The 24,161-nt window shown below is 41.3% G+C and overlaps 3 protein-coding genes across 4 annotated transcripts; 1 reads left to right on the forward strand and 2 right to left on the reverse strand.

Annotated features, from left to right (window-relative positions):
• Window positions 1-42: 42 nt before the first annotated feature.
• alg1 (ALG1 chitobiosyldiphosphodolichol beta-mannosyltransferase) lies at window positions 43-3,630 on the reverse strand. The gene is made up of 13 exons (XM_030790703.1): window positions 3,357-3,630; window positions 2,941-3,018; window positions 2,632-2,735; window positions 2,380-2,528; window positions 2,201-2,290; window positions 1,944-2,054; window positions 1,643-1,764; window positions 1,338-1,376; window positions 1,093-1,152; window positions 877-987; window positions 646-760; window positions 486-561; window positions 43-343 (listed from the first exon to the last, which is right to left on the reverse strand). The coding sequence occupies exons 1-13, from the start codon at window positions 3,628-3,630 to the stop codon at window positions 206-208; spliced, it is 1,467 nt and encodes a 488-aa protein (XP_030646563.1). The 3' UTR covers window positions 43-205.
• Window positions 3,631-4,077: 447 nt separating this feature from the next.
• c13h16orf89 (chromosome 13 C16orf89 homolog) lies at window positions 4,078-7,359 on the forward strand. Of its 2 annotated transcripts, XM_030790130.1 has the most exons (9): window positions 4,078-4,319; window positions 5,311-5,463; window positions 5,538-5,688; window positions 5,794-5,911; window positions 6,114-6,276; window positions 6,395-6,499; window positions 6,618-6,698; window positions 6,797-6,876; window positions 6,913-7,359. In XM_030790130.1, exons 1-9 carry the CDS (start codon window positions 4,145-4,147, stop codon window positions 6,934-6,936), a joined length of 1,050 nt encoding a protein of 349 aa, XP_030645990.1. In that variant the 5' UTR covers window positions 4,078-4,144; the 3' UTR covers window positions 6,937-7,359. The 2 variants fall into 2 exon arrangements, with proteins under 2 accessions (XP_030645990.1, XP_030645988.1); XM_030790128.1 differs by having other exon boundaries at window positions 6,797-7,359.
• A 452-nt stretch (window positions 7,360-7,811) lies between these two features.
• ift70 (intraflagellar transport 70) lies at window positions 7,812-17,288 on the reverse strand. Its single transcript, XM_030790747.1, has 19 exons — window positions 17,235-17,288; window positions 16,881-16,946; window positions 16,360-16,569; window positions 15,264-15,320; window positions 14,920-15,055; window positions 14,536-14,640; window positions 14,214-14,342; window positions 13,882-13,931; window positions 12,230-12,382; window positions 11,907-11,972; window positions 11,408-11,461; window positions 11,109-11,174; window positions 10,877-10,953; window positions 10,521-10,731; window positions 9,672-9,743; window positions 9,327-9,430; window positions 9,107-9,185; window positions 8,345-8,474; window positions 7,812-7,948 (listed from the first exon to the last, which is right to left on the reverse strand). The coding sequence occupies exons 1-19, from the start codon at window positions 17,286-17,288 to the stop codon at window positions 7,812-7,814; spliced, it is 1,956 nt and encodes a 651-aa protein (XP_030646607.1).
• Between the last annotated feature and the right edge of the window lie 6,873 nt (window positions 17,289-24,161).

A 24,161-nucleotide genomic window follows, 5' to 3' on the forward strand; every position in this document is an offset into this window, starting at 1 on the left:
GAACCCCACTCACACGCCCAGTTGTACCCTGTTGTTCCGACTGCGTGATTAAAATGCTTAGGATGGCGATGATGTCATTGGATGATGGAGTGACCTAAGGAATGATGACCTTGTGTATAAAGACCTGATGAACAGACTCAGTCTACGGTCAGTGGCTTGAATGTAGACCCGGTAACAGACCGTACCCACACACCCTGTTTGATTATTAGTCAGTGTGGTCCTTGAGGAGAGGCAGGATGTTTTGGTCCCAGTTCTCGTCCCAGCGCTGCTGTCCGCTCTGCCTGAGGTTCTTCCTGAAGGTGCCTAACTTGCCCTCTTCACTGGGGAAGTCTGACAGCAGTAACTGTGAGAACACAGCATACAGTGAGATCAGTTCTTACACAGTGTGGAGTATTATTGTGTTTTGATTGTTGGAAACCTTAGAGGAAGTGCTTATCAAAGATATAGATTTGAGTCTTCTGTTTCTTTTTCTCTTTCTCTCTCACCTTGAGCTGTTCTGCCAGTTCTGCTGAGTCTTTGAATATCAGACCGTTCTCATCATGTTTCACCAGCTCATGCAAACTGCAAAAAACAAATGATGAGGGAATCAGAGAAGACCTCAGTACCCTGTGCGTAAGAGAACGGTGCTCTGTCAGTCAAACCTACCACTGAAAATGTATAGCACAGACAGGCAAACAGCAGCCAAACATATCAACCACCTTCATAGGAAGGTCAAGACCACTGGATGACTTGTGCAGGCAGACCCCAAGATTTGCAGAGCCTATATCAAAAGGAAGAGCAGAACAGTACAGTCATGTTACAGATAAAATTTTTACCGTTTCGCCCAGGACAGTGGATCATGGTACTGTATGAGGAGTTTAAATGCACAACTCTTACCGAGTAAAACAGGGTAATCCTCTGCTTCCAACCACGGAGTGCAAAACCTCACATGTTTAAAATCCTTGGAGTTGATCAGTTTCTGGTAATATTCCTTTTGAGGGCCTTTGCCTGTAGAGGAGATCAGTGATTAAGTTTACTTTCATCCAGAGGTGCACTGCACATGGTTAACAATGTATCTTATGTGGACAAATATTTTAGGCGAGTGATTCTTACCTGTGATCACACAGACCAGTGATGGAAGAGTGTCCCCTGCCTCCACAAATCTCTCATAATCTGTTATTAAAAGAGTTTGTGAGAAGCTATGAAGTGGCATCAGTTGTCAGTCATCACATAAGAGTCAAACGCACCTATTTATCCAATCTTAAATAACTACTGTGACTTAGACAGATGTGACTGCCACACTAAACTCAGAAATGATCATGTTTTAGAACTATGTATTGATAAAAAAAAATGTTTACCTTCAAGTGCTTTCAATAGAACAGAGAAGTCTTCATCCTCTGTTTTACAGAGACAAAAAGTAAAAAAAAAAAAAATGGAGTGAATATCGGTTCAGTTAGTACAATTATTTCAATCCAACGCAGTTTTTCTTGTCTAGGAGTAGTCAAGAAAAACAGGGACCTGCTGGCTGATAGAGGTCGTCTTAGCACTGGGTTACACTAGCAATATGGTATCGAATAGGTCCCGGGCAGTGACTTGTGTAAATGTGAAAAAACTCCTCAGAGACATGCCCGTATCAGACAGGACTGTGACGAGCGGTACTGACCCGTCCAGCTGGTGCTGCTGAGCAGTAGGGCAGGTCGTCCGGTAGCCATGGTAACCGCACCTGTCTTCACGTTGCGCTCTGTGAAAGCGGTCAGCTCCATGTGCTCTGGGCTGGACCGAACACTGCACGAAACGAATAAACGTCAAAAAATGATTGTCTCTGTTGTTGTATTTATCCCACATTCTGGGCTGATATGTGGAGAGCAACAGTCGCCCGAATCATATCGGTTTCATCACTACTGGCTTGTGTGGTAGGAAGATGTAAATTCGGCAAGTAGGTTTCACACATGGACACCTCTGACCTGGTTTGAAATGGGGAATAAACTGTGCCCAGTCTCTTGAAGAGCTCGTGCTGCAGTTTTAAAGGTGTCTCCCGAAATATGGAGGGTGGTTTGTCATACAGAGTTGTTGCTCTAGGGACACAGGGGGAAATTACAGGTGTAATCAGTACTGACAAACTGATATGTGAATGAGAGCATCAGGCCTTGAAATGTAATTTCACTAAGTGATTTTTAGAATAAACAGAAATGTTGAAAAAAATTTTTAAGAAAACACTTACTTAATTTTCCAATTTTTTTCAAGATCTTCTCTCATTGCGTTAGTGACACACAGATTATGATTAGAGAAACGACCAAAGAACTTCTCGTACCTAAACAAAAAAAGAGAGAAAAAGGATTTTTTTTTTCTTCCCCATTTCCGTCTTTCGTATCATTGACCGAGTTTCGATCTACTGCTCACCATTTTGCCAGTCGCACTATTGGATGCTTTTCCCCCAGAGTGAGACCCATGATGGTGAAACCATAATTGTGCCAGTCGATGATGAATTTGGCACCCCGCAGACGACACATCAGCCACGCCACGGCGATGCCGGGTAATCCCGGAGGATTCTAGAAGACAAAGTGTAATCATGTGTGGCACAACACCCCGTGATAAGATGAAAAGTGTGAATAATGTGCAGTTGTATTTCTACAAAACCTATGGTATTGTTACCTGCATAAGAATGTAAGACTGGTCTTCAATCGATGATAAAACATACAGAAGCTGCAGAGACTGGAATATGACCTTGGAGACATACCTGAAGATCTTAGGGCCGACTGAGGGGTACAATTAACATTTACACGTTTTTAACATTGTTAAGATGCAGGCAGGATAGTATAATACATGTGAATCACTGAAAAAAAATCTTGCACTGAATTAAATGGAACTTGTGAGTAAGGATGATTTTCTGTCCAACTCACTCCAACCAGTTTTTTTTAGTATGAAACCAGATTATTCTTATTCATTTAAGATTTTCATTACCTTGAAGCCCTTTTATTTCTGAAATGGGAATGATCTCTATCCTTTCATCTGCAAGAACATCTTGATGAGGTTTGGTACCTGTACACAGGGCAGCAGAAAAAGTTCACAACGAGAGAGAGAGAGAGAGAGAGAGAGATTAGTAAAGAAGAGGGGGGAAAAAAACAAACCAACCACTACAGGCTAGTGGATAAATTTAAACTACGGACATATCAATGTTATATGTATGTAGGTATATATGAATGCAGGTACTCGGTTGCGCGCGGAGGAATGTAGGGAAAGTGTCAGGTGGTACTTTAGATGTTCTCACACATACTCTCAATGTAGCAAGCACAAAACTGCGATATTTATCATTACGATCACCAGATCGTCGTAATGATGAATAAACCATAAATATGCATGCGTCATTATTCCTTTACCTAGAAAGCCAATAAAGGAGACGTTATATCCGTGTTTACTGAGAGAAATGGCATGGTACTGCATGCGGGGACTGCGTCCGATGTCCCCCAGCACCAGAACACAGACATTAAGAAGTGTTAATTCATCACGTCCTTTTAATCCACGCGCTAAAATAAAAATAAAAGTGACTACAGCAACTGGGAGAAGAGCCCACGATAAACTTAATCCAGAAAGTAAACCTAGGAGTACCAATGAAACTGTCACAAGTATAACAGCCGCATTGGCATCCGCCATTGTTGTTTTCCTGGTTATGACGTAGGTTTGTATGTGGGGCATGAAATTTAAAGGGCCCGTCATTCGCAGTTTTAAACAAGGCTGATACTACAAAAATAGTATCTTTAATTGATTTTACGAATTCTAGTTAAAGTACATCTAGAAAAAAATCACAATACAACCTATAAGTCGTCAAATATCGTTGCGTGTCATGTTATATTTACTTTCCACCATAATAATAATAATTTTAAAAAACTGCAGCTGCCTGTTAAGTTAATCACCTTGAAATAGACGTCCTAGGACAATTTCCAACTGTTAATGAAACTGAAGTATATTTTCGTAATACGAGAATGCCCCACTCGCCCCATTTGGGGGGCTAGAGTTCAGTCAGTCCTCAGAGAGTCTGCTCACGTGATTGCTTTTTAGAGGGGAAAAAAGCTAGTCCATTTTTCGTCACCAATATTTAGAACCAAAAAGTACACCATTCAGTCGGCCACGCAGAGTAGATATTAGCTGTCAAGGAAACTGAAAGAACATGACATCCAACCACTTGCTGATTTTTCTTATTCTCCTCTCTTTTACAATCCATGCATCGCATCAAGAAATTATTGATGATATCCTCGGGAGTTTGTCCAAGGGAGTTACTTTTTTCGAAAAGCAGTTCAGAAATATCAATCTCGATGGCGTTGTTGGATACATAATTCTTCATGGTAAGATCGGTACATTTCTAATCATGGCATTTGAGACTGAGGTTCTTGGGATTGCTATCAAATAGACGCTTAAAATTACTATACATTTTTTGGCCTGAATTACGCTAACGATTAAACTAGTAATTAACCCACTTGTAAGAGAACTTAATCTTGGTATAAAAATACCAGACCACAGTAAAACTACATTAACTGTTATTTTGTTAGGTCACCGCTCTAGTCTGAGACGTATTTTAAAGATCCCCACGATGTCGGATTTCTGCAAGTTTGCTAAAAACTGATCATTTTATAAAGTTTTTGAATGTTTGGATGATTAAAGTGAAAGTTATTTCGGGTGCGAAGTGTGCCACTGATATTTTATGGCAGCATCATCTAAAACAATGGATTTTTCTCAAACAGTTTTCGCAGAAGTATCTGTCATACTAAAAAAGAAAGCTTTAAGGTTTATAACAAATCACGAGTCTATGAACTATCCAACTCATCACAGAACAAAGTCCGCTTAAAAAGCTACACTGTGAAATTCAAAGCAGGTTTCGGTCTGCCTAGAAGCTGTGTTTTTGTCATATTTCACGGGCATAAAAGGAATAGTTTTAGAAGTTTGTGTCAATAAAAAACATAAATACGCTTTTCCATTTTGCTTGCAGGCTATTGTACCAACTTAAAAAGGCCAGTATTTTGTCACGCAGAAATATTTGTTGGTAACTGAACACAGTTCAACTAGAAGTACTAATCTTTTGCACAGTGCGGTGCTTTAAACAGATGGTGAACTTTTGAAATCATTTGGTGTCGCGGAGACGGTCAGAGGGGATAAATTTTGATGTAATGAACATTTGATAGGGTGTAAAAGACTTGCTCGAGTCCCCTTCTGAAAAGTACCAGTATTATTAATAAAGGTTTTTAAGAAGACGATAGAGGGACAATCAGCACAGTGTCAGAAGAAGGTGTACATGTGTACATGATAGACAAAATGCTTTATTTTTCATTTTTGTGACAGTTCAACTGCAGGAGGCAACACAATCATGGCCCTACTCAGACTTCATAAGCCTTTCCCAGCGAGCCACGGCGGTTTCTCTTGCCAGGCGACTGGACCGATGCATATCTCACGCCGTCCGCGCTCTTCGGGAGACCGATCCCAAATATTTTAGGGGTAAGACTTGACGATTAATTTCTGCATCACCCATTGTCAAAAAATACGACTGATGCGTGAGTACTGATCCACAGAGTTTGAGCCTATCTTGGACTCATCCTTTTGGACTTTGCCTCGTGACTGGAGCTCCACCGATCCCTCTCTCGTGTACTCTTCACTGAAATCAGCGGAGTGTTATGATGAACAACTCAGCGACAAGTGCATGACCCTGCTTTTGGGAACTTGGTAAATATGTCCTCGTAAAACTGGCACTCCATTTCCATGTTCTCTCTCCTTTGTCATGTAGAAGTTAACCGGGTTTTAATATCACACCCTTTATTGTTTTACAAGGAAAGATAACGGGACCCCTTGCATCGTGACCAAGTCTTGCAGAGACACGATGACACAGTTCGGATGTCCACACTATTCCCTTTCTCACCAGCTCCTCTACTTCATGATTGGGACAATGGTGATATCCTCTCATTTCCTCTTTTTTGTTATTTTGATCATTTCAACTTGCCAGGACCCTCTGTTGAATCTCAAAATTCAACGCATTCATAACCTCAGTGATTGATCTGCCTGATGTTTTGTCTCCTGTACATTTCTGTATCGCAGAAAGCCAGAGAACAATCTTTGACTGTTCACTTGGACACTTGTGTCTTCTCTGTTAGAAAGGATGCTCCAAAATGCTTAAGGGGGACATGAGACAGTCTCGCATCAACACGACTGTGGATCACTATCAGAGGATCTTTTGCTCCAACATGATGCAGAGTAATGAGGATATTGTGAAGAATGGATTCACTGGCCAAACCCAGGACATCTTCATAGAAAACAGTTAGTACCTCTCTCCCTCCCTGCGTGTCGGCACCCCAGGAATTTGAACCCTGGCGGTATATTTCAGTACTGTGGCACAAAAAAAGTAGTAAAAGTGATGAAATATTTTCTCTCGTAGTACTGCTGTGTGGTTTGGCAGGCTTCTCTGACTTTTACAAATCAGACTGGCTGCAAAATATTTTGACCTGGCAGGACCGAGAAGTGGGTTGTTTTGGAAAAGAAGGTCAGTACGTCTAAATGTTAAAGACAACTAGGAAGTGTCTTTCTTGGAGATGCTTAAAAAAAGATTGTGAAAGTTGTGAAGATATCTGTGATCTCTGAGAAAGTCCGTCTTTTCCCAGACGACTTTGCGAAAATATTTGGAGAGGAACTTCTGGAGAGCGTTCACAGAAGAGTGAAGAGGAGAGAAAAGACATTAACGGGTGATGTGATCTTCAGCTGTAAAACTGTTGATGGTTTGATTTGATAAAATGAAGCTAATACAGCCTGTAATACCTATGTTCTACTTTTCATTCCTCAGACGGATGTTCCAGTCACATGACGGGAGTTGCTGTCAGTGCTTTGGGAGGTTATCTGAATTTCTACTTGACAGAGCAAGACATCACAAAGAGACCCCTGACCTGAACAGAGCGAGACATCACAAAGAGACCCCTGACCTGAACAGAGCGAGACATCACAAAGAGACCCCTGACCTGAACAGAGCGAGACATCACAAAGAGACCCCTGACCTGAACAGAGCGAGACATCACAAAGAGACCCCTGACCTGAACAGAGCGAGACATCACAAAGAGACCCCTGACCTGAACAGAGCGTTCAACATCTATAAGTTTATATGTTTACAAAGAACATGGGTAATGTCTAATTAACATATACGCCTAATTAAGTACATTTCAGATTACGTGTCTAGCTCATCTGTAGTAACCAACTTATATATTACAATTTAAGAGAAATAAAAATCACTCAAATGTACGTCTTTTTATTAAGTAGCAAAAATAAACAAGTGTCTACAAAATATACATTAAAAGTCCTGGAATACAGATTTTTAATTGGTGTCTTACTATAACAGTTTTAACTGTATTCACAAAAAACCAAACAAACAAACAAACAAATAAACGGCCTAAACACAAGATGGGTTTGGTATAAATCGTTAAATAAGGTTGTCTTATTGGTGTAACAGTCATATTGCGTTCTTACTAGTAAATCCTTGTGGCTTCATTATAGGAGAAAGAATTATTAATAATGAATGCTTGCAGTGATGCAGTTCCAGCACGGTCTTTGAAACTGCCGGAAAAGAAAAAACGTAAAACAAACCCAGGAACGCATGGCGTCCTCTTACTGTAGCCCTAGCAGTCCATAAAAATTGATTTGCCCTCCGCCAGCTGACCTGAGCTTGATGCAATGCCACAGACGGTTATCAGCACAAAGACAAGTGTCTGTGATCAATACACTCATCAGTTCAAACAACGGTTGAAAGAAAGTCCAGGTTTTCACACATGCACAGACGGCATGAGACGGTTAAACTCTGGTTAATGTGATTACTCATTCCACCCAGTCACTTCATAGAAAAGTGCTTTGAGCATGCGAGACTCATATGTGACCGTGTTCTTGCCAATGTGCATGCGGTCCTCCTCCAGAGGCTGCTCTATGACAGCAGGTACAGTCTTCCCATGGACTAGAGAGAGAGAGAGAGAGAGAGAGAGAGAGAGAAAATAATTAGCCCCTCTGAGAATGACAGGTTTAAAAATTAATCAGTGCCCTGTTTCTAAAGCCTTCAAAAAAAAAAGAAAAAAAAAAAAAAAGATCTCTATCCCAGCTGAATACCGAAGACAATCACAGTCACACTACCATGACAGTCTCGAAAACGGTGTCACCTCGCATGATTGGACTTAATACAGTCAAAATATATTAAACCGTTCGCTGGAAAGAAAAAAAAAAATCAAACAGACGTGATTGTCACGCTGCATGCAGCATTAAAAGGATAATGGATTTGAATGGAGGAGAAGCGTAAGCTCAGAGTGATTATGGACCGTAAAAGAAACACGATCTCGGTCCTGACAGAGACACGTACGCTCACAATGCTCCAGAAACTGGATACAGTCCTGCACCACCGAGTCCCTCAGCATTATCATGTGTTTGGACATGTTCTCCAGCAGAGAGAGAAAGCATCTCTTGGCGTAGAACCATGTGTCCGTTCCAAGCTGCACAAACAAAACAAAGCAAAAAAAAAAAAAAAAAAATCACACCTCAGTGAAACACGTTTGACAATGAGAGGCCGTGAGGTAGTTCTGTTTGTGGCTGTCATTAAAGCTTTGGTCCTGAGTGACTCTGTGATGTCCCAGGATATTTCACTGCTGTCGACAGCTACAGGCTGTGGGCACAGGCTCCTAACAATGTCTCTTCCACTTGACTGAACCAAATACTCTTCTAAATGACTGCAGCAATGAGAGCCTACAATTAAACCCTATTTTCCCCCACAAACAGGGGTTTGCATTGAAAATAATCTGTTGAAATGGAGAGAGAGACTAAACACAGAGGCAGGAGGAAAGGAATGTGTGGTAAGCAGCCCCTAATGGCTGTGTTTTTTGAGGGGGTTTTTTTGGTTACAGAGGGGTCAGCGCTCATGATACACGGGGCCTGTTTGTTCAGCTGCCGACAGTGGAAACCCGCTCTGTGTCTCTGCAAATAACATCTGGATGACAGAAAGTGATCGTAAGAAGACAGCACTGCAAACTGGCAAAAAAAAATAAAAAATCTGCCACGTGGAACGTTCTAGAGACAAGGTAGCACTCTTGTTCTGAGAGAGAGTAGACACAGATAAACCTCACAGCACCTTTTTGCTGTAGGGCTCCAGGCTCTTGATCACCCGTGAGATACCGAAGTCATAATTCCCTTTGGCGCAGTACAATGTCCTGTAAGATACGGTGGAAGACAAACAACAGGGAATGTCACTATGTTGATATTACAGCTTACATAAGTCAATGAAAAGTGCGAACTGTTCTCTCATGGGCACTGAATCACAGCACTCAGTATTCAGCAGGAGCAGAGCTTACCCTATCACGAGGTTCACGATGCAGAGATGGAAAACTTTCTTCTCGGGATCATCGTAAGAGAGCTGCTCCTCCTCCTTCTCTATTTTCCTCATCAGCTCCTCAGCCTGGCCAAAGACAGGCGATCACATTACATCATCAGACAAATCACACAGTACAACACAACAGTCTCCCTTTGACACCAAGCACCGGTGTCAACCCTGCCATAATATATCAGCAAACACCAAACAGAGTCAGGGCATATGATCTGTTACGATTTTAAAACCAAAGATACAGAGAGACATGAGCACACACACACCTAGACAGACGGACAGACCAACAGACACGCATACACACACACAAACACACCTCCTCGTTCTGGCTGGTCATGATGTAGGACACACACAGGTTGGCCAGGACTATGGCGCTGACGTTGAGAATCTGGGGAAGAAGACAGATTAGCTCCTTCAGTGCCTGACATTACTGACACCGAATTAAAACTGAACCCGGAAAAAATTCAACCAAAAACAGGCAAACAGCATTTTCAAACAGCACACAGGGATTTCCATGCAGTCAGACAACAGGATTGTAAAACCAAAGGTTATCTGTCAAAGGCCGTTTTTACCGAGGGCTTTCTCTTGCAGGGACACTCTTGAATGTTACACTGTTCCAGCTAGTGAGCAGAGGAGTAAAGAGACACATGCATTTTTAAACCCTCCGACTCCCACGTTAAACACTCCACTCATTTTTACTGAGACGCTTTTCAGCCTCATTAAAATAAAATGCTACTGCATTAATCCTGCCATGGTTAGGAGGAAATTTGGCACTAATGACACAATCAAACTTTCATCAACATTTGAGTTCGCTCCAGAATGCAAATCCAAACGCTCTAATTCTGCCATAAAACAGACTCAATTATCAGACTCAATGATACAGCATGATCTCATATAACTTAAATTACATACTCTTAACAAAAACCTCATTCTTAACAGAAATATCACATATTCTCTCAATCTACCATTAGGCTACATGTTTATTAAACATTCATGGCTCTCTAATGGAAGAGTCAGTGAAAGAGTCAGTGTCAGTGAAAGTCCTCTGAACAGAAGGCTAAAATCAGATTGGCACTGATTATTTATGTTCGGATCTGTGAGAGGAAAATGGAGCAGAGAAAGGTTCTGTTTACGGAGCTGTGAAACAAGCTGGTTTTGTACTCACGTTGTCGTAGTGTTTTTTAACGATGGGCTCGTAGAATCCGATGGCTTCTTTATATTTGTTCTCTTGCATGAACAGCACGTGTGCCACGTTTAGCTTCCACGTGTCATGCTCATTACAGAACTCCACCGACTTTCGGAAGATCTTCTCCACCATCTGATAGTTCTCCCGGTTCCAGTAGATTTTGGCTTGGGCCATCAGCACAGGGATGTACCTTCACATAACATCACCCCATCAGGACAATGAAAAGCCACGCCTCGGATCCTTCTAAGCATGTGGAACTGTCAGTAGCATGGTGACACCACTGTCTCCATGAAGACCACTCTCCACAGACGGAGAAAAAAGCTCGCCCTACCTACCTCTCCACAATCTCGTCGTAGTCTTGGACAGACCTCTTCAATGTCTCGTCATCCCGGTTATGCCGCGATTCCTGCACCTTAGTGAAAAAAGAAATAACCACCGTTAGATCACAGTACAATTTCCGAGAACACTTTCCCGCTATCCTTCCTTCCATAGAGACAATTCCACAGAAACACACAGTTTACATTTTCTGTGAGAATTATAAAGGGAGAAAGGGAAAAAGGGAAAAACCTGTTTGGTGACTTTGCGTAGCTGCTCAGTCAGTTTCCCGGCAATTTCGTCAAACTTTCGGAAGGCCTACGGTTTATAAGAGCGGACAAAGAAAAGTTACACTCTGTTAACTGCCACCAGCTAGCATCAGTATAAAACTGTGCGAATGATATTTTGCTCGACAGAGTTAAGATTTTAGTTAACACATCATGTCCATTATATACACCCTTGTTTTGACAAAAGGTTTATCGTTTTACAATTTGACATAGGGATGATCAAAAAGATTTGTCTAGATAATAATAGACCAGTTCTGACATTACCTCCTCTGGTGCTGTCTGACAGGTCAGCATGGCATCCAGGAACTCATAGAGATACTACAAATGGAATATTAGTATTACACAATAAACAATGGACAACGTCAAAGTTCAATTACCACAACACTAAGACATTATCTGATGGTAGCCTTTGAAAAAGTTGCATGAAACATGATCAGAAATACTGAATTTTTACTCCGACATTCGAGGCATATACTTTTCATCCACTGTAGTCATTTCCCAGAAGGTAAGCGACAACGACAGGTATGGAAAGACATCATGACCTCAGAAATTTTTTATGTATTCTAAGCAACCCGTCTGAGACAGACCGTATTGATTTCCATTGACACAGACAAATGACTGAGACACAGGAGAATAAAGAGGCAAAAATACCAGCTGTTAAATTTTGATGCATTTTCCAATGAAAAGGTTTCTCCTGATAAGGGAAGAGTCAGTCGGGCAAACGCTACATTTAGTGAAATGTGTGCAAGCAAACACTTCTTACCGGAGAGAGAAACTTGTAAGTTAGGTGAGCGTTTTCAGCTAGAACATCTGCAGCAAGGTCAAAGTACTGTATGAAATCAGAGACACGACAATGAATTAGTTATGGTACTAGCAATACTTTTCAAAACAACTTAAAAAATAATAGCCACCCTTTCTTAAAACCATTAGACAGGAGAGAACCCATAAAGCTTTTAATCCAAAGACAGTGCTGGAAAGTGTTCCCTGAGTGCGTCATAAAGTAGAAACATTTATGTCGTAAACTTTAAGTCCATTCGGAGCGCTGTGGTGCTGTGTGTGTGTCTATGGTGGAAAAGCTCCCCCTACCTCATATTTGCAGTAGAGTAGCAGCAGGTTGCCGAAGGTGACCGGGGGGAAGGGGCTTTGCTGGAGGAGGAAGGCCAGCTTCTCAAAGCCCTCTGTAGGCTTAGTGTCCATGTTCATAAGAGCCTGGTTATGCAGGGTTACTGGGTCCAGCTCCTGTCATACACACAAACGCTTCAACATCTAACATTGTCCTCACATTATTTTTATAAAGACCCAACAATGCAGAAAAGTGATACAGGATCATTAGCCATGAAAAAAATTCACGCTTCCAAAAGTTAAAGCATTCAGGATGCTAAATGTTAAACACTTGATTTGTAATGTTTCTTTTTTTTAATTTTTCCACCCGTGTGTGGGGGGTTTCTGTTACACTCTCATGGTTCATTCGTAATCAGTGTGGAGAGCTGATTGTTTGGAGAGATGTGTGGTGCCTGAGTCTAACACAGAGGAAAACACGCTGGACGTTCATCCTTACTCCTCCAGGACCAGATGGTCATGAGACATTTTTGGTGCAGAGCTTTAGTACCACATACTGTCACTAGAGGGCAGCAGAAGGTCTAGCAGCACAGACGTTCTAACTAGACTTGAGAGCTCTGCGTTATGCAGTCTTTTTTTTGGTATTGTTTAAGACTTTTACAAGAAAGCGTGGACAGGAAAGATAATTATGCATGTTTAAAATAGCTGGGGGAAAAAAAAGACTTATTAAAGAGCATTGTGAGAGACGTGGAGAGTACGTTTCTGCTGACTTTACAGTCGCGAGTCGATCAAACAGATGGAAAAGACAGAGGGACCCAGATGCACCTGCGTTGCCTGCTGTCTGCAGAAGCATAGATTTGCTTAGATAAGCACTTTTCATAAAACAACTTCAACAGAAGGTCTATTCTGCCACAAATGTTGTTCCGTGAGTCTCTACGCCTCTGATGCTACTCCCCACCACGGCGAAGTCAAAGTCTGATATATATATACATCTAATTTTACACACTGGGTCATGTTTTTTTGTACCCCAAACACAGCTGGTTCGTAACGGTCTTTCCTGTAGGGGAGAAACTGTTTACTGAATGAGGTCTTATGTAAGGCTGAACAGTGTTTGGATTGAGTGACAGTACAAACTAGCACAGAGACATGTCTCTGCAGTCCTCTATCATTCCTACAAGCAGATGTGAGCCGTCTATCCAAAGCATGCCTACGCAGACCAAACAAACGGCAAAGAAAAGGAAGGAAAAAGTCTCCATCACTACCACGTGCATCGGGGAAATTTCCATTCAGCCTCATGCCTTTGTGAACGTTCAGGAACGTTTGACCGACCTAGCCTCAGTCTTTTCGTATACGTTTTAAACCGCAAAAGCTTCCCTAAACATCTCACAAGTTTATTATTTTCACGACACGATTTGGAGGGAACTTGCTGAACCGTGACACAAGAGCCAACAAGTCCAAACCAAGCCGTGCTGAAGTGTTCAGTAGAACTGCTTATGCAGGCTTGGAACACTAGAATATCTGGCAGCGTGTACTGCCCACATTTAAAAAAAAAAAAAAAAAAGTTTGATGGTTAGAAATGGAAAACTACAGATCGGTAAAGGAAGTTGATAGAAAGCTGTAAAGTTCAACAGTCAGAAGGCGTCAAAAGTGTTATTTAAAAACGAAAAAAATCTGTGCACCTCCTCTGATCTCGGGGGCATGTCTGTCAGGGCGTCTTTGGCGCTGTCATCTAGGGAAAATAAAACCAAGAGAGAGAGAGAAAGAGTTTAGAACATATTAGGGGCCCATGCAGAGCCTGCTTTTCTTCTCCTTTCAATAGCTTCTGCAGATCCCCCTGCACACAGCTATACAGAAATTATACATGAACAATGCTATGAATAATCATTTGCATAAAAATCATCATCCTGCTGGAAGCTAACAATATCACAGAATTAATGAAAAAACGGGGGAAAAAATCATTTAAAAAAATCAAGCGTTTGCGCTAGGTAAGGACATTTCTCTTGGCACTCACAGTTTTTCAGCTGGTATTCAATAGCTGCCTTCAAATTAAATGCCTCAATCAAAGCTGTTTCATGAAGCACAAGTGTATTCCCAACACTCCTGACATCCAAGCCCTCTGTTGCCATGCCGACACCAAGTTCTGCAAACAATGACATACATCCAGAACTAAAACGAACATCACAACCGTAACGCATATCATAAATATTAGTTACATTTTGGAAGAATTCAAACCATGAATTATTCTGGCAATAGGTCTTGTTTAACACTGTATCTGCAAATCTACTAATCAACCTTGGAAATTATTCCATAAGATAGTGATTGATCATACAAACCTGGATGCTCTCTGATTCCTCGGTCAATAATTTCCCCGATGTATTTGAGCGCTAGGGAGTACTGTTTTAGACTGTAGTGACACAGGGCAATGTTGTAGGCCAAATCTAAAAAGAAAACAAACAAAAATGAAAATGGTAGGTTGCAGTCCATCACCACATTTAGAATACCACTCACTGAGTTTGACTGGTCAAATGAGCTTGGTGGTGCATTCAAATCCACTAAGATTTGAATTACTACCCTCAGGTTTGCACAGCACACTCTTGTTTTTCCTGGCACAAACTACTGCTGTGTGATTTTGAATGATTGTGCGTTCTGCAAAGGGCATAAACAAGCTATAGGTAATGTTGTGAAGTGTGAAGCTGTATAATGGGACCCACAGTCACCTGGCTGATAACCCAGTATTTGCATGGAAGAGACAAACTTTTTGCACGCCTCCTCATACTCTCCCTCTTTATAGAGCAGACAGCCCATGTCCACATCATAGTCAGGGTCATCCTGAGGCAACTGCTCCACCAGGGTCTGGCACGGGACAAAAGCACAGAGATTAAAATACAGTCTTCTCTCATCTAAACACAAAGGTCATTCACTGTTTCACTTTCCACTTCCCAAACCACACCCAGCAAAGCGAACTCAACGCGGTTTGTTTTAAATGTTAGAAGCCGAATGTGCTGTTCGTCACTCCCTATGATCTGACAGATTTGGTCTCTGAAGACAAAGATGCACTAACTTTTGCTCCGGCCAGCTCCTCCTCTCCATATTTGATGGCAGCTTGCAGTTTAATCATCTGTTTACGAAAGAAAGGGGAAAATAAATGAAGGAAAGATGACCTGTGTAAAATCTGTGATAAATGACAGAGAAGCCTTATAGGATTTCTAATAGCTGTAGAAGAGCATACACCATCAGTGGGTAGATCAGGGAGGTATGGAGGTAAGTAGCTGAAAAGTACAGGTCAGTTATTACTGGGCAGGAAGAGAACATTATTACAACAGAAAACACAAAACTGCTGAGAGATGTTCTCTCATTTATACCTGTACAGATACACATTATGTTGCATAAATATCCTAAGGAACTGCGCCACTGGACACAACTGAACCACTGATTTGGCAACTTATAGTTCCTCTCCCCCAATAACACCTCCCCACCCCCACCCTCCAGCATATGATGGCTCTACAACTAATCCCTTCACAATATGCCAGGCAGTATATGTATGTATGTGTGTGTATATATATATATATATATATATATATATATGTGTGTGTGTATGTGTGTGTGTGTGTGTGTGTGTGTGTGTGTGTGTGTGTGTACAGTATATATATAGCCAAACAGATATCTCTACATAATTTAACAGTTGACACAACCATAGCAAATTTTAAAGTAACTATTTGCTATGTACAGGAACTACTGTCAGTGTTTTGACTGACGCAGATGCGCTCTACCTTTAGAGTTTCCTGTAAAAAAGTAATGCATGTGCATGTGCATGTGAGTGTGAGTGTGTGTGCCTGTTTGTATGTGCATGTGTATGTGTATGTGTGTGTATGTGTGCGTCAGAGTGTGTGTACGTGCATGTGCATGTGTATGTGTGCGTCAGAGTGTGTGTATGTGTATGTGCATGTGTATGTGTGCGTCAGAGTGTGTGTACGTGTATGTGCATGTGTATGTGTGCGTCAGAGTGTGCGTATGTGTATGTGTATGTGTATGTGCATGTGTAAGTGTGCGTCAGAGTGTGTGTATGTGTATGTGTATGTGCATGTGTAAGTGTGCGTCAGAGTGTGTGTATGTGCATGTGTAAGTGTGCGTCAGAGTGTGTGTACGTGCACGTGTACCTTTGTGTGACTGGTTGGATTGTCCAGGAGGAACGTGGCTTTCATAGCCTCTGGGAAAGCACAGGCTCCATACAGTGACTGGGCGTAGTATAGCTTGTACTCCTCCACCTCCGGGTGAAGCTGAATCAACTGCTCATAACAGTCAGCTGCACTGGTGAAATCCTGGACGTGGTAAAAGCAAAAACCCAGGAGCGAGAGAGCAGCCCTGGACTGGACAAAGTGCAAGATGTGTCTGATTAGCAGGAGAAACACGACACGGCAAATGATCACAAAATAGAATCGTCATCACAAAATTATTGGCAACTGATGGTATCAATTTTACAACAGTGATGATATGACTGAACAGAAAAAGTTTCTTTTCTCGGGTTCTCTATTCCATATAGAGAACCATATTCCAGTTTATTCCATTACATCTTGTAAAACAAACAAACAAACAAACAAACAAACACAACACACACACAAACATGCACACACACAAAATATGTGGGTGAACCGGGCGCTGTAATGCGAATCCAACGTACTTTCATGTGCTTTTGAAGTTCATTGCTTAGAATCTGGATAGCGTCTACATAACGGGCATCTTTGATCTGAGGAAAACAGGAAAGTGGCCAAGGTCAATGTGAGTGTTTAACCCAAAATATTTAGGAAGCTAACGCTACTAAGCTGATGGCTTCAAAAAGCTAACAACAGCGAAAAAAATTATCAACTTGACTTTCAAGCATGACAGTAAACTCTTCAGGTTATGCTATGACATGACAGCATACAACTCTTTATTCAAGTCATAGCGTCATTTCATTAAGACGAACGGCGCTACAGTAAATTCAGGTTATCTAAATAGCTTTGCAGCTAGCTAAGCTAGCTGGCTCTGAACTCACCAGTTTGTATACCGTTGACGTGTATTCTCCGTCCTTAATCGTCGTTAAAGTCATTACTTCACAGCGCAGTGTACCAGCATCTAATATGAAATGTATCTATTAAAAGCCAAAATATGCCGAAAGAGCCCACAAAAGTGCTAAAGCAAAAGGCAGCCCGAGTCTTTGATGGTGACAAAACTGGTAACCTGGCAACCGAACGGAAGTAAAAATTGTTACCGACAGATTGACTAGCCAATTGGAGCTAGCCTTTTTTAGGGGCGAGAATCCTGCGTCCACGCCAGCAGCGGGAGCAGCATCATCAGGCGTCTTGTTAGATCAGTAATAATAACGATCGCTTTTCCTCTGTCGAAAATTATGAATATCTTAATATTTAGCGTAGATTGTTCATCGTTTCAGAACTCTCTTGGGGCATGCAACACCACTATCATGAGAATTTTTCTTTTTCTTTCTTTTTTGTGTTTGGAAAGTTCAGCATCTGTCACAAGTATGTAATCAGTTGAGATTTACTGTCTTAATCGGTCATCAACGGTTGACCTATGGTTTACATTGTTTTCATGATGGTGAAACCACCGAGTGACTACTGGTGCTCTACGGATTGGTGTATGGAAGAGACAGATCCCAGCAGGATAGAAATGCTTTACTTGCATATATTAGGTTGAATTATTTAGTAGTAAAAGTGGCATATTAGCTTTTGTGTATTCCACTGTGTAAAAGAATCATTTGATCTAAAAGATTGTGAAAACTCTTTGCAGTGTGTTTGTGAACTGATGTACTGTGCAGGAAATTACTCTGGGTATGAGAATTACAATAGGAGATTGTTTTATGTGCCCCTTTGGTGTGACCTCCGTGTAATAACTGGGTTTGTATTCGGTGTAGCACTGGTGTGATTTACCTGCTAATGTAGTCTGAGTGTGATTTTTTTTTTGTCCCATTTCAGGAGGACAAATGTGCATTTATCAGCATATATTCGCATTTCCCTTTCAATCTAATGGGCTGAAATGCTAAACCATGCCACAAAAATGCTTGCTATTTGTCTCAAAACCAAAGCAAACAAACAAACAAAAACAACAACAACAAAACCCCAAAACAAAATCCCATCAGATAAATGTACCCCACACATTATAAAAGGTACCAGAATGGGGAACTGTAGGTTTCTTGTCATATTTTCGTTAATGAGAAGGCAGTTATATGTTATCTAATGTGCACTCAATATTTCTGTCATTCAAATTCAATAAAACTGATTAATTGTGTATACTGTAGTCTAGTTTGTCGATTTCTTTTGCCGCAGTAATGGTATTTTTTTTCCTTTTGGGGGTATTTAAAAGGTCTTAAAAGTTATTAAATTTGTACTTAAACATGTGCAGCTATTCTATACCGTCGGCCGGCTTACGTCACTTCAGCATTCCTACTGGCGGTGCGAATGCAAACAGAAAAAAAGCCCTAGAACGTATGTAGTTCTAGGGGAAGCTCCCCAGGGAGTAGTTCCTGTCAAACGACACCCTAGAACTGTCCGGTCCGAAAGTGCCTATAAAGACAGTAAAGGATGATGTGTTCCCATTGCTCAGTGGGCCGCCACCTCTTTCTAGAACTTACTCACCAGCATTTTTCAGTATGATACAGGTTTTATGCACTGAAACCTGACCAGTATCTCCCTCTGAAGTTTGGTGGACTGATCCTGCTACCGCCTGCAGATGAACCCAGAGATAGGAATATATCAGCAGATTTAGAGTTGCTTACCTCGTACATCTCAAACCTGCATACAGTCTATCAGAAAGACTGTGTTGATGTTTTTCCCTTAGACGTCCACATCAACATTACCCTTAGCTAATGCTCCCTGTGAAACTAGTTGAGAAGTTTTCGTCACTTAAGCTCCTGTAAAACATATCCCAACAAACACCTCTCTCTCTTTCTCTCTCTCTCTCAGTCACTAAGATCTCTTTCTCCAGCCATGGTAGCCAAAATGTAAAGTGTTGTGTGCAGTTCTACCTTGTATCTTTATGCATGACCTTAATGGTATGTGAACTGCTTAATTAACTCAGAGATTACACCTGAATGGTGTAAAAAAAACAAAACAAAACAAAATATGATTTTACTAAACTCTCAGATTTCGGTTTTCAAGTGAAAACTTTACTATCACTTTTAAAATCACGGTTTTAACTGCCTCTTAAAAGACTGCATGCAGATGCTGTCCGCCAAAAGTATCATGAAGATAAACTGTCTATGGTTTTGCATGGCACTACTGCAAAGTACAGAGAGCAGGACTCTGTACCTCAATGCGTTTGTCTGGACCTCAATGCGAGACTGTCAGAACAGAATATGCCACTCCAGGAATGCCGGACCTAAGAGACAAGACCACTGTAATTCAAAACACTTAGTCTTGTTTCTACAAAATATGTGGGTTGATTGTGTGGGTTATGGAAAAGACGTGTGTGTGTGTGTGTGTGTGTGTGTCAGAGAGGGTTTTTGGTAAGTACACTACTGAGGGAGAGGGTGTGTTCTGGATGGTGAATGTGTTCTGGAAATATGTGCTGCACTGAGAAGAAGGAGTCGTTGCTCAGTGGAGTGTGGAGGCACAACTGTGAGTTTCCCACTTATTCTCCAGCCAGGTAGGTACGTTTTTTTTCTAACAGAGTAAAAATCCAAGAAATGTACGTCTAGCTCTTTAAAAAGATTTATAAGATGAATAATAGTAAGTGCAAGTGTAAGATTTTTGGCAAATAAAACATTTTAGGATTACTGTGCTCTCAGTTTTCCACTGTAGATACTGCATGTCTTCAAGTGTATCCAAGTGTATGCTTGTTCAAATAGAAATGCTATACTATTATTATTATTAAATTTGTAACTTGATTTAAAGCCTTTTAATGTTATGCAGTTATGCAGATAAATATGTTCCATTTGAGAGTAGCACATCTCCTGGAGAAATAAGTACAGACACGCAGAACTATGTTACCAAGCATGCCAGTGCAGATTGCATTTTGACACAACGATGAGATGATCTCTTTCAGATGACATGTTTTACTAAGAGCTGACTATAAAATTGTTCCTGATCTAATCACTCACTGTCTACACATTCACTGTTTGCTTAGGGATATCCCTGAATTTGAACAGAATGTTCTGTAGACACACACACACACACACACACACACATACATTCATACATACAGTTAATCCTGAGGCACAGAGACTGAAGATGAAAGGCTCTTTGACAAACGTGGGTAGAGAAATAATTCTGAATCTTCTCTCCTGGCCGTGTGTTGGTTGTGTAGGTGACGTAAGCTGTCAGTATGAGCCTTAGGGTGAGCCTGCTCTTTCTTGCTTTGGCACTGGTCGCCGTGTTGGGCCAAAAGAGACGCCCTGCCGCAGGAGAATGGAATTATCGTGACGGCTGTAGGTTTCCATCCGCCAACTTAATCAGCAAAACCGCCTGAGCATCACTACGGCGGTGTTATGACATGACCCTATAAAAACGTTACGGCGATAATTAATGGCAATGTTCTGTCTTTTCGGAATGAATAGCTGAGAAAGTGAACATGCGAGGTGTTGCCAACCTCACTCAGGTCCTGGATGACTGGAGGTTTGACATTCTGAATCAAGTTAAGAACCTCCTACAAAATGACCATCAGTCCCTCCTGCCTGACTACTCCAGGTATTTCAGCAGAATATTACTTCAGTGTACAAAAGTCACAGATTCCACATACTGTACTCTGATTCACATTTAATGACCCATCGTAACATCAGGGAAACACTCTCTGTAGAATTACTACATTACATTTATTGATTCAGCAGACGCCGAAGCCACGATGGAGAAATAAATATTTCTTTTTGAATATTATCTCACGGCATGTCTTGGAATGCCATTTCAGCTCAAAGGAGAACGTGTTATTATGTTATTATGCAAGGTTTAAAAAAAGAAACTGGAAACCTACACAAATTTCAAATGGTAAATGGGAAATATCATTTTCATGTGGGGAACACTTTATGGTTTGGAATCCAATCAGCTCCCTCTCCCTCAGAGAGCCATGCCAACAGTAACATACCAGTGGTCACGCTACAGCCGACCTCTGTTTTTCTCTCCATCTCTCCTTCTCCTTTTTTTTACCGCACGTTTTCAGGATCCAGCCGCTCTCTGAGGCCTTGGATGACTTGTTCAAGGAGTTCAACGCCCTGAAAGCCCACCTTGGCGACCTGACCGAAAAGTTTGGGCCGATCGAGACCTTCATCGACGAGCTGAAGGCGGAGCGGTCCACCAACGCCTCACCTGTCGGTCCTGTTCGCAGGAGAGTCATCAAGAAGAAAGCTCCCGCCTCGTAAACGTTCCGATGCACCGAGACCCTCTCAGCAGTGCTGGCACCGTCTCCTCACGCACTCACAGGACGCACTGCTGTGGTGCATTCAGAGGTCTTTTTTTTCTTTCTTTTTTTAATGAGCTTCTCCTTCTATTTTTAGCATTTTTATTACTGCATGTTGCTGGGAAACAGGTAATACACTATGCTAACTGTAGTTAACGGTCTCTTTCTGTGGTTTTGGGCTACGATTCGAAATCTCTGTTGGAACGTTTCTGTTTGACATTATGGGAAATTAAACGAATTGTTTTATAACAACCAAGATATCGTACTTCCCCTAAGGTGATCTGTTTAAAACATGATGTTTTTGATGGTTTTCAATTGTTACATTGCATCAAAATAATTAATTATAGACATGAAAACAGTTTGTGTTTAGGAATATGTGAGTCATGCAATAACTGTCCACTCAATGACCTCTTTGAAGTCACTTTCCCGAAGACCAGTGACTCATGTTGGTTTTACAAGTCATAAAGACTTTTTTTGCAAAACAATTATCCAGTATACAGTCCATGATCCCACCAAAGTTAAAAATGGAACTTAATTTCCCCAGACTCATAAATGCAGTCATGTGTAAGCTAAAAATAAATAAATTCCATAATCTATGCATGCATTGAATTGTCCCCTTTATTATTTAAACTCTCACATCTCTTACCAGCAGTACACACGGTTTCATTGCTAAATGCCGCTTTTAAACACACACACACACAGACACACACACACACACACACACACACACGTAATTGTAACTAAATATCTGTCCACATCACTCTACCTTCTTTTCCCTCTCCCATCAAAGGAAACCCTTAAATGAATTAAACTGGACCTAAAGCCATAAGAAGCTCTTAAAGGCAGGAGAGGTGTAACAGCCGTTAAGGCGAATCCTCTCTCTCTGATCCTTCTTACTGCGGATCTCGGTTCATGGTCAGACAGGGTTTTGTGAAGGAAGGATGTAGAGTCAGACCTGCCAGCACTGCCACTGTCATTACCAGGCAGTCTGCAGAGTCAGTGAGACACAGAGACGAGCTATCACCATCTCACGGCTGCCAAGAGGCAAGCGTACACAGCTGTGATAACATTTCAAGACAACAGGAAGGAGAGAGGGAGCAGGGAACCGGTCGTAGCTACCGATGGGGATCCATGACATATCTGATATGGCTGCCTAGCGACACATACCTGTTCTCCTGTTAGTTTCATCTCCCACAAAAACAAATCCAAAGGTTCAGGGAGCTTTTGGATTAAATAAACATGTCAGCGTGTAGCCTGGTGGTAGATTCAGGCCAAACATACAACGTATTTCATGCTTAGATGTGTAATTGAACAAGAGTTCTTTATTTATCCACAGAGAGGGTGGTGCACAGTACACAAGAGGGCCCACTCTCAGACAATTAGGGATGAACAGATTCACTGATTCAGCGACAGGAATCATTGTGTTATCTGCAAATGTTTTAGTCTTCTATCACTGACTTTACTAACAGGGCATAACGTGTTTTGGTGTTGTGATGTTGGTGTTATGCTGAGAAAAAAAAATCATATTACAAACTACAACGAAGGCAGTCTGTCAGATTCAGTTAAAAAATGGAATTTAAAATCCCAATTTTGTAACCTGTGGCGGAGAGCACAGATTGTAGTACCGTTAAATCACCACCAGGGGGAAACATGGTTCGTGACGTTACAACAGTTGGCAATCCGCTGTGACTGTTGAAAGAACTGTTACGATAAGATCATGGTTCGCCTGCTAAATAACAGTTACGATTGAGGTTAATGTTCCCATATTTAGCATCGAGTCCTGGAAAGATCTACATGTAGACTTGTATTCCAGCGGTTATTGTTTAGGCTTTAAAAATCTCTCCTCGTAAAAACTCATTAACATAGTAGATAGAATTACGTAACTACGTTGTAAATCCCGTCCGCATGAGTGCTAAATCTACTGATTTTGTAAACATAAAAAACAAACACGATTGAATCCCATGTACACTGTAGGATAATGAGCAAAGGTCAAAGACCTTTGATTTCACAGTAATCCCTACTGGAAGTTTTTCATACTGCAAATATGTGGTTACGCCGTCAGCCATGTAGATTCAAGATAACATTGCATGAGAAAACACACAATTCTGTTAAATAATGTGATTTTAATCTTTGTATGACCATTGTCCTTGATGTGAATGTTAAAGCTCTGAGCCTTAAAATAAAGACTGGTGACTGAAAAGATTATTGTTGTAGGTTTCTAAAGATATGCTATAATCATCTTCATGTCAACTATTGTATGTGGTTCACCTGTAGGATTCTCTACTGAATTCACACCAAACAACCCCCCCCCCCCCCAAATGTGGTAAAATGAATAAAGGCACATGAGTGCGATACCTTAAATCAATAGAGACATCTTGTTCAATACGTTAGCTAACAAAGATAATCCAGAAGGTGTCTTTTCTTTTTCCCCTGTGAGGTAAGACATTAGAGCAACAGACTTCTGGGCACCGTATGTGGTGCGACCCCAGAAATACTTAATCGCTTGAGCACTTGACGTTTTGCAGTTTTCTCTTGGGGAGAATTTTGATGCAACTGTTTGCATCACTGAGTTGTTTTG

Source organism: Chanos chanos, chromosome 13 (genome assembly GCF_902362185.1).
Source record: "Chanos chanos chromosome 13, fChaCha1.1, whole genome shotgun sequence".
NCBI lineage: Eukaryota > Metazoa > Chordata > Actinopteri > Gonorynchiformes > Chanidae > Chanos > Chanos chanos.

Excerpts from the sequence above, each read along its gene's own strand:
- alg1 (XM_030790703.1), bottom strand. The coding sequence starts at position 3,630 with ATGGCGGATGCCAATGCGGCTGTTATACTTGTGACAGTTTCATTGGTA. Across the intron at positions 2,291-2,379 it reads ATAGTGCGACTGGCAAAATG|GTACGAGAAGTTCTTTGGTC; the intron begins GTGAGCAGTAGA and ends TTTTTTGTTTAG. Across the intron at positions 1,153-1,337 it reads TCTATTGAAAGCACTTGAAG|ATTATGAGAGATTTGTGGAG; the intron begins GTAAACATTTTT and ends TTTTAATAACAG.
- ift70 (XM_030790747.1), bottom strand. The coding sequence starts at position 17,288 with ATGACTTTAACGACGATTAAGGACGGAGAATACACGTCAACGGTATAC. Across the intron at positions 9,186-9,326 it reads ATCGTGAACCTCGTGATAGG|GACATTGTACTGCGCCAAAG; the intron begins GTAAGCTCTGCT and ends CGTATCTTACAG. Across the intron at positions 8,475-9,106 it reads TGGAGCCCTACAGCAAAAAG|CTTGGAACGGACACATGGTT; the intron begins GTGCTGTGAGGT and ends TTGTTTGTGCAG.
- c13h16orf89 (XM_030790128.1), top strand. The coding sequence starts at position 4,145 with ATGACATCCAACCACTTGCTGATTTTTCTTATTCTCCTCTCTTTTACA. Across the intron at positions 4,320-5,310 it reads TGGATACATAATTCTTCATG|TTCAACTGCAGGAGGCAACA; the intron begins GTAAGATCGGTA and ends TTTTTGTGACAG. Across the intron at positions 5,464-5,537 it reads CGATCCCAAATATTTTAGGG|AGTTTGAGCCTATCTTGGAC; the intron begins GTAAGACTTGAC and ends ACTGATCCACAG.